General features: G+C 30.5%; 2 protein-coding genes across 6 annotated transcripts; both read right to left on the bottom strand.

The window, feature by feature from the left end:
* Nucleotides 1-5,438: 5,438 nt before the first annotated feature.
* On the bottom strand, nt 5,439-6,716 carry LOC105135811 (uncharacterized protein At3g17950-like). Of its 2 annotated transcripts, XM_011040866.1 has the most exons (3): nt 6,679-6,716; nt 6,321-6,444; nt 5,439-6,047 (listed from the first exon to the last, which is right to left on the bottom strand). In XM_011040866.1, exons 2-3 carry the CDS (start codon nt 6,408-6,410, stop codon nt 5,544-5,546), a joined length of 594 nt encoding a protein of 197 aa, XP_011039168.1. In that variant the 5' UTR covers nt 6,411-6,444; nt 6,679-6,716; the 3' UTR covers nt 5,439-5,543. The 2 variants fall into 2 exon arrangements, with proteins under 2 accessions (XP_011039168.1, XP_011039167.1); XM_011040865.1 differs by lacking the exon at nt 6,679-6,716 and having other exon boundaries at nt 6,321-6,635.
* Nucleotides 6,717-8,163: 1,447 nt separating this feature from the next.
* On the bottom strand, nt 8,164-12,245 carry LOC105135806 (uncharacterized). Of its 4 annotated transcripts, none has more exons than XM_011040859.1 (5): nt 12,005-12,092; nt 11,192-11,292; nt 9,359-9,806; nt 9,053-9,278; nt 8,164-8,823 (listed from the first exon to the last, which is right to left on the bottom strand). In XM_011040859.1, exons 3-5 carry the CDS (start codon nt 9,788-9,790, stop codon nt 8,315-8,317), a joined length of 1,167 nt encoding a protein of 388 aa, XP_011039161.1. In that variant the 5' UTR covers nt 9,791-9,806; nt 11,192-11,292; nt 12,005-12,092; the 3' UTR covers nt 8,164-8,314. The 4 variants fall into 4 exon arrangements, with proteins under 4 accessions (XP_011039161.1, XP_011039160.1, XP_011039162.1 ...); XM_011040858.1 differs by having other exon boundaries at nt 9,359-9,867; nt 11,229-11,292; XM_011040860.1 differs by having other exon boundaries at nt 9,359-9,804; nt 11,229-11,292.
* Nucleotides 12,246-13,584: the final 1,339 nt, after the last annotated feature.

The following is a 13,584-nucleotide window of genomic DNA, read 5'->3' as shown; positions in this document are numbered from 1 at the left end:
AAAAAAAAAAATTGTGTAGGCCAAATATGATTGGCTTGTGGTAACCCGCTGGTATACCAAAAAACTAAATTAGACCCAAGATATAGATTTTGTTGTTTTAATGGATTTCCTAATTAATTTTGAATTTAATTATTTTTCTATTTAATTTTGAATTATTTTACTAAGTTGGTTTTTGTTTTTATATAAACAGTTGATATGTTTTTTTATTAGATTTATACATAGTTTTCAGACTCAACCCGGTCCAAGGCCCGAGTTCTGAGTTTTGACCGGGTAACCCGGGTCATCTTTTTAAATCAAAACGAAGTTGTTTTAGTAAAAAAAAAATCAACGGGTTGCAACCGGGTCGTTTTAGTAAAAAAAAAATTAATGGGTTGCAACCGGGTTTTGACCTGGTCTTTTCATGTCAACTGGATTATCGGGTCACACCGAGTTTTTTATTTTTATTTTTTTTTAATCTGGTTCTCGTCCTTAGTCGGCCAAGTCCCGGGTAAACCAAGCTTCAAAACTATGGATTTATGGATAAAAGACTTTTCAGAATATATGGAGATCTCTACAATTTTTCTCTCCATAGATTAGATTAGGTATGTAATTATATGATGTGAGAATCCTGGTTTCTTTCTCAACAATTTAGAGTCATAATTTTTAGAGCTTGAAAAAACCCAACGGTATATGTTGCATCATATTTGGCTGCTGCCTTCTTCTAGGTTTGTTTGATTAAGTTTGATATTATGAAATTATATAGATTATTCATAATTTAGATTGGACAAAAACTATCTTAATATTTATAAAAATATTGAGAAAATCTTCTTATAATAATAATGCAAATTTTAAAACATCAAGTATCTTTTGCTTTTGAGTTTATATAATGTCTTTAAATTTTTTGGATCATCATTTATAATTTTATAAAAACTCAAGGTAGTTATTAACTTATTATGACCTATGTACATATAAAGATATTCTTGCGGATTCATTGTATAATTACGAACTCAATCATTCCCTTTTCCTTCCCTAGCTACTAGGGAAGCAATGATGGAAATCCGTCACATGTAAAGCATGTCGATGCTTCCTTTGAAATGCTAAAGGATATTATATCTCCTTGTACAAAATATAAGTATTTGAGCATATTTATTTTTGTATTTTAAAAAAAATTATTTTTTATTTTTTTGTTTTAAATTAGTTTTTTTAGTGTTTTTATATTATTTTAATGTGAAGATATCAAAACTAACTTTTTAAAAATAAAAAAAAAATATTATTTTAATATATTTCTAATTAAATAATATTTTAATAAGTAATTGTACATCCTATTTATACTATTTATACTATTCTTGGGCATAAGTTAAGATGAATGTTAGGGATATGTTAAAGCTTTTGAATTAATAATTAATTATGAGGATTTTAATAGATAAGCATGATCCTTTTTACTTCATTTTTTTCAATATTAAATATTAAGATGATTGTATTTTTTAACCAATTAATATCAAATAAATATATGTGTATTTTATGTTAATATTAAGGTATGCATATATCATATTGTATTAAAAAAATATAAATATTATATAGATATATTTTAGGTCACTACCAGAAAATCAATAAATATAAATGAAAATACCGAATAAATATTTTTATTTATAAATTACCGAGAGAATCGTGTCATTTTTACCAATAAATTTACCGACAGAATAAATTCTATCGGTAAAATCCATCGATAACTACATTGGTACACTGTGAACATTGTTCATAATGTCAATTATAAAGGGAATCACCAATGAAAAATTATATCGGTATTTTTCAAAGAGCTATAGAATTGTTAACGTTTCAATTGCATTGTTAATTACTGTTCTTTACAGATAAAATCAGTGACAGATTAAAAAGTTGTCGGTATTATTTAGTAGTTTTTTAAAAAAATTGATTAAATTAAAATTTTAAAGTAAATATTATAGACGGAATCACCAACGAATTGAAAAGTTGTGGGTGATATTTGACAGTTTCTGATAATTTTTTATTAAATTGAAATTTTACCGGGTTTGATAATTTTTTATTAAATTGAAATTTTAAATCAAATATTACAGATAAAATAATTAAAAATATTAATATTTAATTATCCATCGGTAAAATGCCCCAATAGAAAACCTAGAATCCATAATTTCACAACAGATGAGCTCCTTACTTCTTTTTCTTTCCTATATATAAAAAATATTAATATCCATTTCTTTCTCTCGTCTTCTTTCCTCAACTCCTTCTCTTCTCCTCCATACTCAGGTATATATTTTTTTTCTTTTTTTTTCTTAGCTTTTCTAATTAATATACTTTATGAATTTATTTTTTTCTTTTCTTAGGTTCACTTGCAACTAAATTAAAGTAAGATTTTTCTTTTTTTTATTTTTTCATGTTTTTCCCACTATATTTGTTGTTTTATTTTATTTTTAATTGTTTTTTCTTAATAATTATATGAATATTGTTGTATGATTTTTTTTCTTTTTTTTCCAAGCGTTTTGAGTATTATAGAGTGTTGATTTATATTAATTTAATTTTTTTATAATTTATAGAATGAATTTTTTTAAAATATTTTTAAATAATTACCAACAGAATTACATACGGTATTTTGTCGAGGGACATGCTGACAGAATGAAGCAAATAATTTTTTTTGCGCGCCTTTTTCATTAGTTAATCCATTGGTAACAATATTTTTTTATTACCAACAAACTTACTGATGGAAAAAATTACCGATGAAAAATTCAATGATGGAGCATTTTCGTTAGTGATTTTATCAGTAAATTAATTAAAGATGGAATGATAGTAAAAAAACAGGCGGAAAATCCCATAGGTAAATTTAAAGATTGTGATAATGGGTTAGGTAGGTTTCAGATTAGGTTCGAGCGAATTTTAGGTCTGGTTCGATAATATCCATGTTATATTCATTATCCATCAAGTCTAGAAAATACTTAACCATTCAAGTTAAGTCATGCGAAGTCAGTATCCATCGGTTTCAGATTAAATTATTATCCCTATTTAATTGTAGTTTCTCATATGTTTTGCTTTTCATTTTGGTATTCTTATTTTTTTCTTGATGTTGTTATTAAAGTTTTTTTAGTTTTCAATTTTATTCTTCAATCAGATTTTTTGTTGTTTTATTTTTTCTAGTTTGACCATTCTTATTTTGATTTGTTCATCCTTTTATTATAGCTATTTTTTAATTTAATTTAAATGTCCAATTGAAAATTTATAACCCACTAATTAATGTTTTAATTTCACTTTAATTTTTTTAGATACTTTTGTGTAATTGATTATTTTTTTCTAATTTTATATTTCAACATTTGATTTTTTTGGGCTTCAACTTCTTACAATTTCATGGTTTTGCATTAGTTTTTCTTTTTAAGCATTGGTTCTGTGATTGTCTTCAAAAAAACATTTATATGAGTTTATCTTAATCTCATAATCTAAGTCACGTGTTTTTCATACCTTTTCCCATCTATTTCTTTTTGTTTTATAAAAGTTAAATTTATTTTTTAAAATAATATTACTAATGTATTTAACCCTGCTTAATATTTTTTATGGAATGAGTTTATTTGGTTAGATTTATTTGTATTTATCTTTTAAGTCATTGGTTTTTTATGGTGTGGATTTATATTTTATTAATTTAAATAAATAAATACAATAAATACAATCTATTAAATGTTTCATTTTATATGATTTAATATCTTGACAAACATTTATCTTTTAATTTTTTATTATTAAATATTTTTTTATTTAAAAAATAATTATTAATTTATTTAATTAGATACATATATCAAATTTATTTTAAAAATATTATAACATGGCTAGTGACAATCAATTCCATGCACGTACATATTTTGTGCTTCCTTGAAGAGTCCAACCCATATAAAGACAACACTCTAGCCCCATTCCTGATCTGGTTTTATAAAACCTCCGTTCTGTCATCGGCTCCGGTGAGGGGCTTTCAACCCATGGGCCTAGGAATTGACAGGAACCTTGTGTTGAATAGATTATGGGGCCTCCATGAGAGAATATAATCATCATTGTTTGACGAGCTGTCAGTGACTCAGTGTTAGTGGGTCACTCGCGATGCTAAAGGCACACCAAGAAAGGCAAGTTCTTCCTTTTCTTTTTTCTTTTTCCTTTTCTTTTTTGTTTTTTTAATATAAATGTAAGGTGATTAATTTATATCTATCTCTAATAATTTATAAATTTTAAAATTAATAATTATATAATTTTTCAATATCATATTAACAACCACTCAAACTTAAAACCGCGAGGAAAATAAATTTTATGGTTCTAAATTCTTATTAATAAGCCATTTACTAAATAGTTGAAAGAAAAAAAAAATTATGGTGATAAGATTGTTAATTTTTTTTATGTATTTTTATTTAAAAGTATAGTAATAATTATTTTTTAAAATAATATTTATGTAATAATATATTAATATAATTTTTTATTTTTAAAAATTATTTGTGATAATGATACATTAAAATAATTTTAAAAAATAAATTAAATTTATTTTGAAAAACTTTTGAAACATGAAACAAACTAGAACTTGTTTTCATATCGGAGATAATGCTATTAACCTTTGATTAGTAATGGGTGAGCTACTTTATGGCCCCGTGTAATTCATGATTAGAACAGTGTAAACTTTCTATCTTTCAAGATTATTTATTGAAACCAATCAAAGGGCATCCATGAACGAAAACTTGAACTAAAATATGTTTTAGCATTTATTCCATGTTCATGGCTGAGTAAAAGCAACTTGTAAAGGATTTATGCACCTTATCTAATTTAATAATTGTTTTTTAAAATATATTAAAATAATATTTTTTATTTTAAAAAATTATTTTTTACATCAATATATCAAAATAATATAAAAATATAAAAATAAATTTAAATTTTTTTTAAGAAAAATACTTTTAAAAAATTAAAATAAATAATATCTCATCATTGCTATTAGCAGCTACTAACTATATAATTACTATTAAAATATAAATGTTGTTATTGTCATAATGTTAGCAGTTGCTAACCATGTGATTCATGTAAAAGTGTGTAGTTGTTATAACTTTTACTAGAATATTTTTTAAATTATTTTGAAAAATATATTTTAATTTTTTTTATAATTTTAATATATTTTTCAATTGAAAAAAACGTGTACATGTCTTAATTCTTACACTCATTTTCCGAAAGTTATTCCACTTTTTTTTTTTAATTTCTATGCAAATTAAATGTTAGCCATAGTGCAACAATAAATCCCAAGACCATCCACTTTAATGAATTGTAATTCAATAAGTGAAATTGAATTAAACACTTTGAATAGTGGTTTGCTTGAATTTTTTTTCATATTGGTTTTAATATATGGAGAAGGAAAATATCCAAACGGAATTTTTCCAAAAGGAATAGAGACAAATGGAAACCCCAAAAGGCCAAACTTACTATTTTTGGGACAAATCGAATTAGACAAGGACTAAAAGTAAAACAAAACTAAATAAGAGGAGCCAGAGGAAAAGGGCAAAACAATAAATAATTTTAAAATGCTAGTATTATCCAGCGCCACCACTGCAGATCCCAGTAAGTGAAACCGGAAATCGCCAAAGAGCACCAGCGGTTGACGATGATGAGCCACCATCATCAACAACATCTGCAGGTGGCAAAACCCTGCCATCAGCAAATAACAACCGTCCATTCACTCCTCCGTTCCTCGGCTGCTCTGTCACCATCACGCCTTCAAGCTCCGCGGCGGCATCACCGAACCTCCTTTCCACCTCCAGAAATTCACCCAGAGAAGCCGGCTTAGCCCCGCCTCCATCCCGGCACAGGCTCCACCACCTCCGCCTCCTCCGCTCCGCCACCAAAGAAGCCGCCAGATTCCTCCTCTTCTTGGTGTTCCTCCTGGGGTTTCCACCGTTCGCGGAGGCGCTTACCGTGGAGGAGGCTGCGGCGGGGTGACGATGCTGGGATGGTGCTCTGAAAGTGATGGCAGGGAATGTGACACCCATTAGAGTACCTAATGTAGTGCTTCTATCATGGAAAAAGGACCCTGTAGACTGCATAACAACAGCATAACAAGAACAGAATCAAGAAATGGTATAACTTAAAGGAGAACAAGAATACGAAGAGCAAGAAACGCTAAATCAAACAAAAGCAAAAACAAGAAAATCAAGAAATGAGTACGTGCAAAAAAAAAAAAAGCAAAGAAATTAAAGAAACGGGACAATTAAAGAAAAGAAAAACAAGAGCAAGAAAGGCAAAGAAATGGTAAAAATCAAAGGAAGGTTGAATCTTGAAGACTGAATATTTAGAGAAAGTGGGTTGCATACCTCAGTGTCAAGATCGGAGGAGGAGATGGAGGAGTTGGTGGGGGAAGATGGAGGTGGAAGGATTTCGTTTGTTGGATCCAACATTTTCATCCAAGTCCCGACTTTACTCTCTCTCTCTCTCTCTTGTTTGGGTAAGTTATACTGTGGCAGTCATATATTTCTGTCTTGTAGGAGCCGAGTTTCGTGTTTTGAAGTACGACGAGAGGACAGACTGCAACTCTGCAAGATTAGAGAGATGGTGATAGATGGGATTTTAGAGCTGTGTCTCTGAAATGAAATTTAACAAAGAATTTGATTGTTGTTTTGGCTTTTCTAATATTGATGATAGATGGGATTTTAGAGCTGTGTCCCGACTTTACTCTCTCTCTCTCTCTTGATTGTTGTTTTGGCTTTTCTAATATTTTATGTGCATGTTAGAACAAGAATTCACAACTTTTTATAAACTAATTACCACACCCTTTCCTTTATCTACATCAATCTAACCAATTTTTAAGACATTGATTAAAGCTGGAGGTTGCGACTGTTTCTTTCACTTCAAATGCTTTATTAACCAATTTCTAAGTCAATGATTATTACAGATTCAATGTCATCATTATCTTTAAATACTCTTTGCGACCATTTTCGATTTCGTAGGTATTTTTAGCTTATTTGGCTACATTTGTTCATTTGAAAAGACACCATGTTTTTTTTTTTTTTTTTTTTTTTTTTTTTTTTTTTTTTTGGGAGAAATAGACCTACTAATAATCCAAGTAAACTAATTGATAAACTATGGAAGATCCTCCGCTTTACCACGCATTTGTTTTCTGTTTACTACTGGAGCCGACGGCCCGACACCATTCATTGACTAGGATGTTTCATGAAAAACAGTACACGGATGCCCGAAGAAAATTATGAAGATTCTTACGTCACGAGTTGAAAACCTTTCAAGAATTATGATAATCTCTCCGGGATGGAAAGGTTCAGGAGACTAAGTTTGGACAAGGGGAATACATTTAAAGCAAATTTTCTAAAAAAGGTCTTGTAAAGCTACGTATATATGTGTTAAGTTGTAGAGAACATTCAAGTTTGAGCAAAACTAAAGAAATCATCCTTTTCCTCTCCTCTAAAACAGAAATAAAGATGACTTGCCTTAAGGCTAAGATTGTTTATATATTTTTGAATCCAAGTGAATGTGTTTTTTGCATTTAATAGAATACGAAAAGAAGAAGACAATAGTTCTAACTTGATTTCTACATAATATACTTGCGTAGCTCGGGCAGTTCTTTCCGATTGGCATCTTGAATTAAGGGGCCAAAATATGGCTACACATCCGACTGTAGGCAGAGCTCAGGGCGCCGGCCAATGGATTTCTAGAATCTAGATCAATAAAATATAAAGAAGAGAAGGGGGTGCTGTCGACAAAACACACTCTTAGCTTCAAATAAAAGCATAGCAGGCAGATTGGACAGTGTACTTGATTTTGGCAGTGCACTCCCAACTGGAAAGCAAACTTTCGTTTTCCTTTTCAAAAACTTTTGTACGTGCCACCCCTGTCATTCTACGAGGCAAGAGGGATGGTGTTATCCAGATAGCAAGCAATGTTTCAGATACAGCACCCACAGCAACAAAAACAGTAAAACACCATTTAAGACCGGGTTGCAGCAGAGCAACCAAACTAGAAAGCTTTCAACTAGGGCTGATTTTACCCACTTTTTGTTGGCGCAACCCTTCGAGAGATTATAATCGACTAGAAAGCCAACTCAGGGTTGGACAGCTCATCGGCAGATCTAGTGTGAAGGGGGCATGAAGAACCATGCATTGCAATAATTGTCAAAAAAACTACTGTATGCAACATGGACATCTGACGATTTTGATCAACCTATATACTTCTTTGTTATAAACATAGAGCCAATGTACAAGATCAAGATCAAGACCAAGTTTTAAGAATTTATAGGCCAGTGATCATGAAAAGAATCCAATCCTAGCCTGAAACTATAAAATCACAATGAATCCATCTACATGGTTGATAAATCACTTACGTAGTCATCCCACATGTCACCTGCAATTGAGTCACGCAACTGAGAACTATATTCTAGCTGTTCTGTATCAAAAGCAATGTCCAAAGCTGGGTTCTCAACTTGCATAATTGGATGTTCCACCTCTAATGGGGGCAAGGAATCCTCAAATTGCACTACAGTATCATGTTCATACATTTTAAAAATCAAATCACCTGGTTTCTCCCTACGTATGTAATTGTGTAGCGCACATGCAGCTACAACCAACTTAACCTGTGTTTGTAAGGGGTATGGAGGAGCGGACATCAGTATAGGGAAACGTGACTTTAGAGCCCCAAAACTACGATCAGTGGCGTTTCTTAGTACTGCGTGCCTTTGATTGAATAGTTCTCTTGAATCTCGAGAAAGATAACCACCAGAATACTCGTTTAAATGACAAGAGATCCCATTGTACGGAGCTATGAATCCTGGCATATTAGTATATTTGTTGTCCACGAGGTAAAACTTCCCTACATTGTCAATTTTTCAACCAGCAATAGGGCAAAAGAGTACTAAATTAGTTGAAGAAATAAGAATGATTACATAAATTGGCATCCTCAAAGGCACTTTAAAGGGAAAAAGGTAAAAGTCATATATATATATAAAAAAAGGGACCCTCAAAAGCTGCATAATTTTGGCGTTTCGCTAGGGTGGACAAATAAACTTCTAGTGAGCTAAGATGTGAGAGAAACAAAATACCTTCAGGGACCTGCAACTTGTTCCGCCTTGTGAGTGCTGAGTTCAGAACTCGCAGATCTGATGCTGAGCCTTCCCATCCAGCTAGAACATAATGAAACCTCAGATCAAAGGAGCATGCAGCCAGAACATTTTGTGAAAGTAGTCCGTTCTTATTACGGAAAGGTCCTTGTTCATCTATACCAACCATCACTGGAATTTGTATCCTATCTACTGCTCCAACACAATCCTAGCAGCAAATAATTTATATTTGGATCGAAGTCACCCAAAAATAAGATGTTGATTGAACTCAAATTACTTTAGGATTACCTTAAAATATGGATAAAATCTAGGATCTTCCAAGATTTCTGGTGGAATATCAGATCCTGGAGGCTGAAAGAAATCTAATGAAATTGCCATGATAGCATTCAAAACATTGTTAAAATGGCGACTTATGGTTTCTCCTGAATACCGGAACAATTCTTGGACAGCTCGAGTGCGTAGATTATGGCCAATAATGAACAAGAATATGGCTAATTGTTCCTCAATCTTGATTCTGTTTGTATGGCGTAGTAGGCCCTTGCTGTGCAGAATATCACATAACTTGTAAAATGCCTGCTTGTCCATACGAAAATTTTCAAGACAGCGGTCACTTTGACCGCTTAGAACCTCATCTACAAATTTGGTACCATTAGGTAAACTTAGTTCTTTGGGCATATAGTTACTGAAAACTGCATCCTTTTCATCATCAGAGTTCTCCATGGCAAAATCAACCTCTGCACTCAATATATGTTGATCATACTCATCATGTGAAAAGCACGAAATCATACACTTAATCACTGTACAAACCAGGACAAAGCATAGAAGAAATTATTGGAGAATAATATAAATTATATCTTGAGACCTCACTTAATAGTTTAAATTTTTGAATTGATATGGTTCTTTAACAAGGTATCAAAGTCTTAATGACTAAAAGGTCATGAGTTCGAATCTCACTACCAGATTCTAATATGATATGTCTGTGCAAGTTTCAAGCTCAAACTTAATAGTTTAAGCTTTTGAATTTAAATAGTTATTTAATAGAAACAAGACAACACAAAACAATAGTGGAAATAGGAAACAACAAAGCCCCAATTTAGCATAGAGCACACTTAATTGAGAAGACAATAGTAAAATAACAAACAGAACGTGATGCAGGTGAGTCAGTCATCTTGAATTATCCATGATAAGTTGGAAAATAGGCATACGCGGATGAAGGATAGATTCAACAACAAGCCTGTTTTACCAGAAAGTATATGGAATGAAATAAAAAAATCTACTACTGAATACACAAATGCCACGCTCAAATTGTACCATGCAACAGCATCTTTCTTGTAAAACATCCTGTGATCTATGAAAATTTATCATTAGAAAAGGCATTAGACAAAAGGAATGATTGAAAAAAAATAAATAGATATTATATGTGTGTTCCCCCCAGGAGGCATAAACCTTTCATGTCCCTGGGATCTATGAAAAAGCTTCATGAGTATTACTTTGGAAGGTTGCAGAAAATGTGTAGTGGCAAGAGACACTGAGGCAGTCACAGAAACAAGATATTTGCCATTTCCAACTTTTCCATGTCCTTTTTTCTTTCTGGCAAGTCTGGAAAAACTGAGCTAAAGAGACCTTTATTAAACAGATGCTATAGATTTAAATCACAATCCCAGGAGTCTCCTCATTCAGAAATCTTGCAAATAGTGTTATATAATAGTTATGTTGGCATGTTTGTCTTCTATTAATTAAAATTCTTTTTATTTAAAATAAGCTGAAGAAGCTCCATGCCTCCCATCTAAAGGCACGCATCTCAAACCTCACGAAAAGAGAGTGTTTTTGAGCATGTCTTCAGTTTTATCACAAAGTTTGAGGTGGATTTTATGCAAAGCCAAAAGGGAAAGGAAATTCATTTACTGATAGAGGAAAAAGAAAATCCGACTTTAAAGAGCTACAGAGTCTTTTGAGTGAGAAGCAAAAACCTTTTATTACAGAAAAACGATATTGAACCCACAATTTTTACAATCGAGAAATAAATGCTTCATGGCTATGTTAATTGGAAGTGATAAACAATGTGCTTGAAGAGGCAATGCTGAAGCAAAAGCTCTAGAGGCCAGGTCTAAACACTGGTCTAGATATGACGTCCAGTATAAAATATTTACAGCAATACCTTAATACGGAATGTTATCCGATACTCTTTCCAGCAGCTCAAGGCCAAATTCCTATGCAACTCACTACAACACAGGAATGTTCATATCAACAATATTTGACATAATAATCACCATTAAATGGCTTGGGCAGGCAATTGAGGTTGAAGAAAAAATAAAAGGAAACAAATGCAATGCATATCTCAATAATTATAGCAATCAATATCCAACTCACCCTCTTCCATCCCCTTTAATTAGTTCATTCACATTGGTCGTGAAAATCTCTGTTTAGCCTAAAATTGCGAGAATATGTGAGGCTATAGTAGCCTTCCATTACAGTTGATTCTAAATTCAATTTTCTCATCGTCATTAACACCTTGAAAACTTTAACAATGCTTTCTAATGAAACCAACAAGAAAAAAAATCAGAAGGTAAACAAACCAAATTAAAATGGTCCTCGTATAACCATCTAAACAGACCAAAATAAAATGATCCTCAAAAAAATTAACTGATATAATTGATATGGGTTTTAAGCATTGACAAGTAAAACCCACAAACAATCAAATTTCTCTCATTATAAAATAATTAATAAATGAATAAAAATCGTCAAGGCTAATCACCTGCATTGCAGTTAATTACATCAAATTCTTATTCAAATAATATAAAACTACGAAACCGATTTTGAAATTCAATTTCACATCTTCTCATTTGATAATGAGTTAAAACAGCCCAGAAACAGTTTATTTGCTCTTCAAAATTCAAAATTCAAAAAAAAAAAAACTTATGACAGACACCATACCTGGAATCGTAGAGTTCAAGCTGCAAAACGACGAGTCGTGCGGCTCCCGTTTGAGAATTGGTGAGGAGAGCATCTGCCAGTGACTAAGGAGGGGATTGAAAATGACTAGCAACGTCTTCGCTTCTCTTTGTGCTGAGTGCGAGAATGGGAATTTTCAAGAGTTTGAAGGTTTTTTTAGCTACTGCCTATTGCCACTTGACAGAGTTTTGGGCAGAGCGACTGTTGGAGAAGGTTTTAATGTAAGTTTTCACCCATAAACTATTGAGCTTGTGAATATTAATACTTATACTATCAATTTGATCAATTATGTCATCAAACTATGGACACATGTTGTCCCTCCATTGGCCTCCTTTTTTTATTATTATTCGAAGGCATCTCTTGCCAATTTGCATGTCAACCATGATTAATAAATGGTAAAAAATATTTTTTAAAGTATTTTTTATTTAAATATATATTAAAAAATAATTATTTAAATTATTTAAAATTTATTTTTAATATTAATACATAAAAACTCACTAAAAATAATTAAAAAAATTTCAATTTAATTTTTCAAAAATATTTTTAAAATAAAAAAATAAATATGCTCTAATTTCCCTCCTTGGAATATCTTGGGAGCGGGTCCTCATGTTGCCTTGTATATTTAGAAAAAAAATAAATATTTTTTTTATATATATTGGCCTCATTATTTAATTTGACTATTATATTAATAGGTTAAACTTTGATTATGGATCAAATTCTACACTAATTTTTTTTTGTAATTTGAAATAATTATTTTTATAGATAATAATGAAAATTAAATCACTTTCAAAAATAATTTCATTTTTTTATATAGTAGAAAGTATTCTTTAATTTTTTTAGACAATGAAAATTCAATAAATTGTTAAAAATAGAATATAGGAGCATTCAGATTTTTTTTTTTGATTTTGTGTTTAATAATTAAGCTTATTTATTACCCGCGCTCCATGCAAGGTAAATAAAATTAAAAAAAAAACATAATCTAACAAGAACTTAGCCAAAACTATTGGAATGGAGAAAGAAAAAGAAAGAAAGAAAGAAGCAGTGAAGTCAAATAATAGTAGATAGAGCGGGGCTGGAGCAAAAAGAGCAAAAGAATGAGCACCTCAGATCCAAAAAGAAAAATAACGGAATCAATGCAAGGAAAAACAAAAAAAAATAATCAAATATCATACATAAAATACAAGTAGATTAGCTATCTACCCCTGGTATCAATTGCGTTGATGTGTTTTTTTTACTTAAAAAAATCAAAATATTAATTAAAAATTTATGTAAATATTTATTTAATTAAATAAATTGTTAATTATTTGTGTAAATAAATAAAAAAAATAATTAATAATAATCAAAAGAAAATTTGAAAAAATTGAAAGATAAGATAGATTAAGATAATTAATCATACAAAAAAAAATATTTATTGAACTTGTTTATTTAAATCAATAAAAGATAATGCAAATAGAAATACAAATGAAATTAATTGAATAAACTCACATCCTAAACAAATATTATACAACACTGAAGATGTCATAAATATTATTTTAAAATAAATACTTTTTATTTTAAAAAAT

The sequence above is a fragment of the Populus euphratica genome, unplaced genomic scaffold (assembly GCF_000495115.2).
Source record: "Populus euphratica unplaced genomic scaffold, PopEup_1.0 scaffold221.1, whole genome shotgun sequence".
Taxonomy (NCBI): Eukaryota; Viridiplantae; Streptophyta; class Magnoliopsida; order Malpighiales; family Salicaceae; genus Populus; species Populus euphratica.
The sequence above is the reverse complement of the archived record's forward strand: the minus strand, read 5'-3'. Positions and strand labels throughout refer to the sequence as shown.

Bases quoted from the DNA above. Each gene is read 5' to 3' on its own strand.
- LOC105135806 (XM_011040857.1), bottom strand. From the start codon at position 12,077: ATGCTCTCCTCACCAATTCTCAAACGGGAGCCGCACGACTCGTCGTTT. The intron at 9,805-12,004 runs GTATGGTGTCTG...TATTGAGTGCAG, and splicing joins CTTGAACTCTACGATTCCAG to AGGTTGATTTTGCCATGGAG. The intron at 8,824-9,052 runs GTATTTTGTTTC...TTGACAATGTAG, and splicing joins CAAGTTGCAGGTCCCTGAAG to GGAAGTTTTACCTCGTGGAC.
- LOC105135811 (XM_011040866.1), bottom strand. From the start codon at position 6,410: ATGAAAATGTTGGATCCAACAAACGAAATCCTTCCACCTCCATCTTCC. The intron at 6,048-6,320 runs GTATGCAACCCA...GTTGTTATGCAG, and splicing joins CCTCCGATCTTGACACTGAG to TCTACAGGGTCCTTTTTCCA.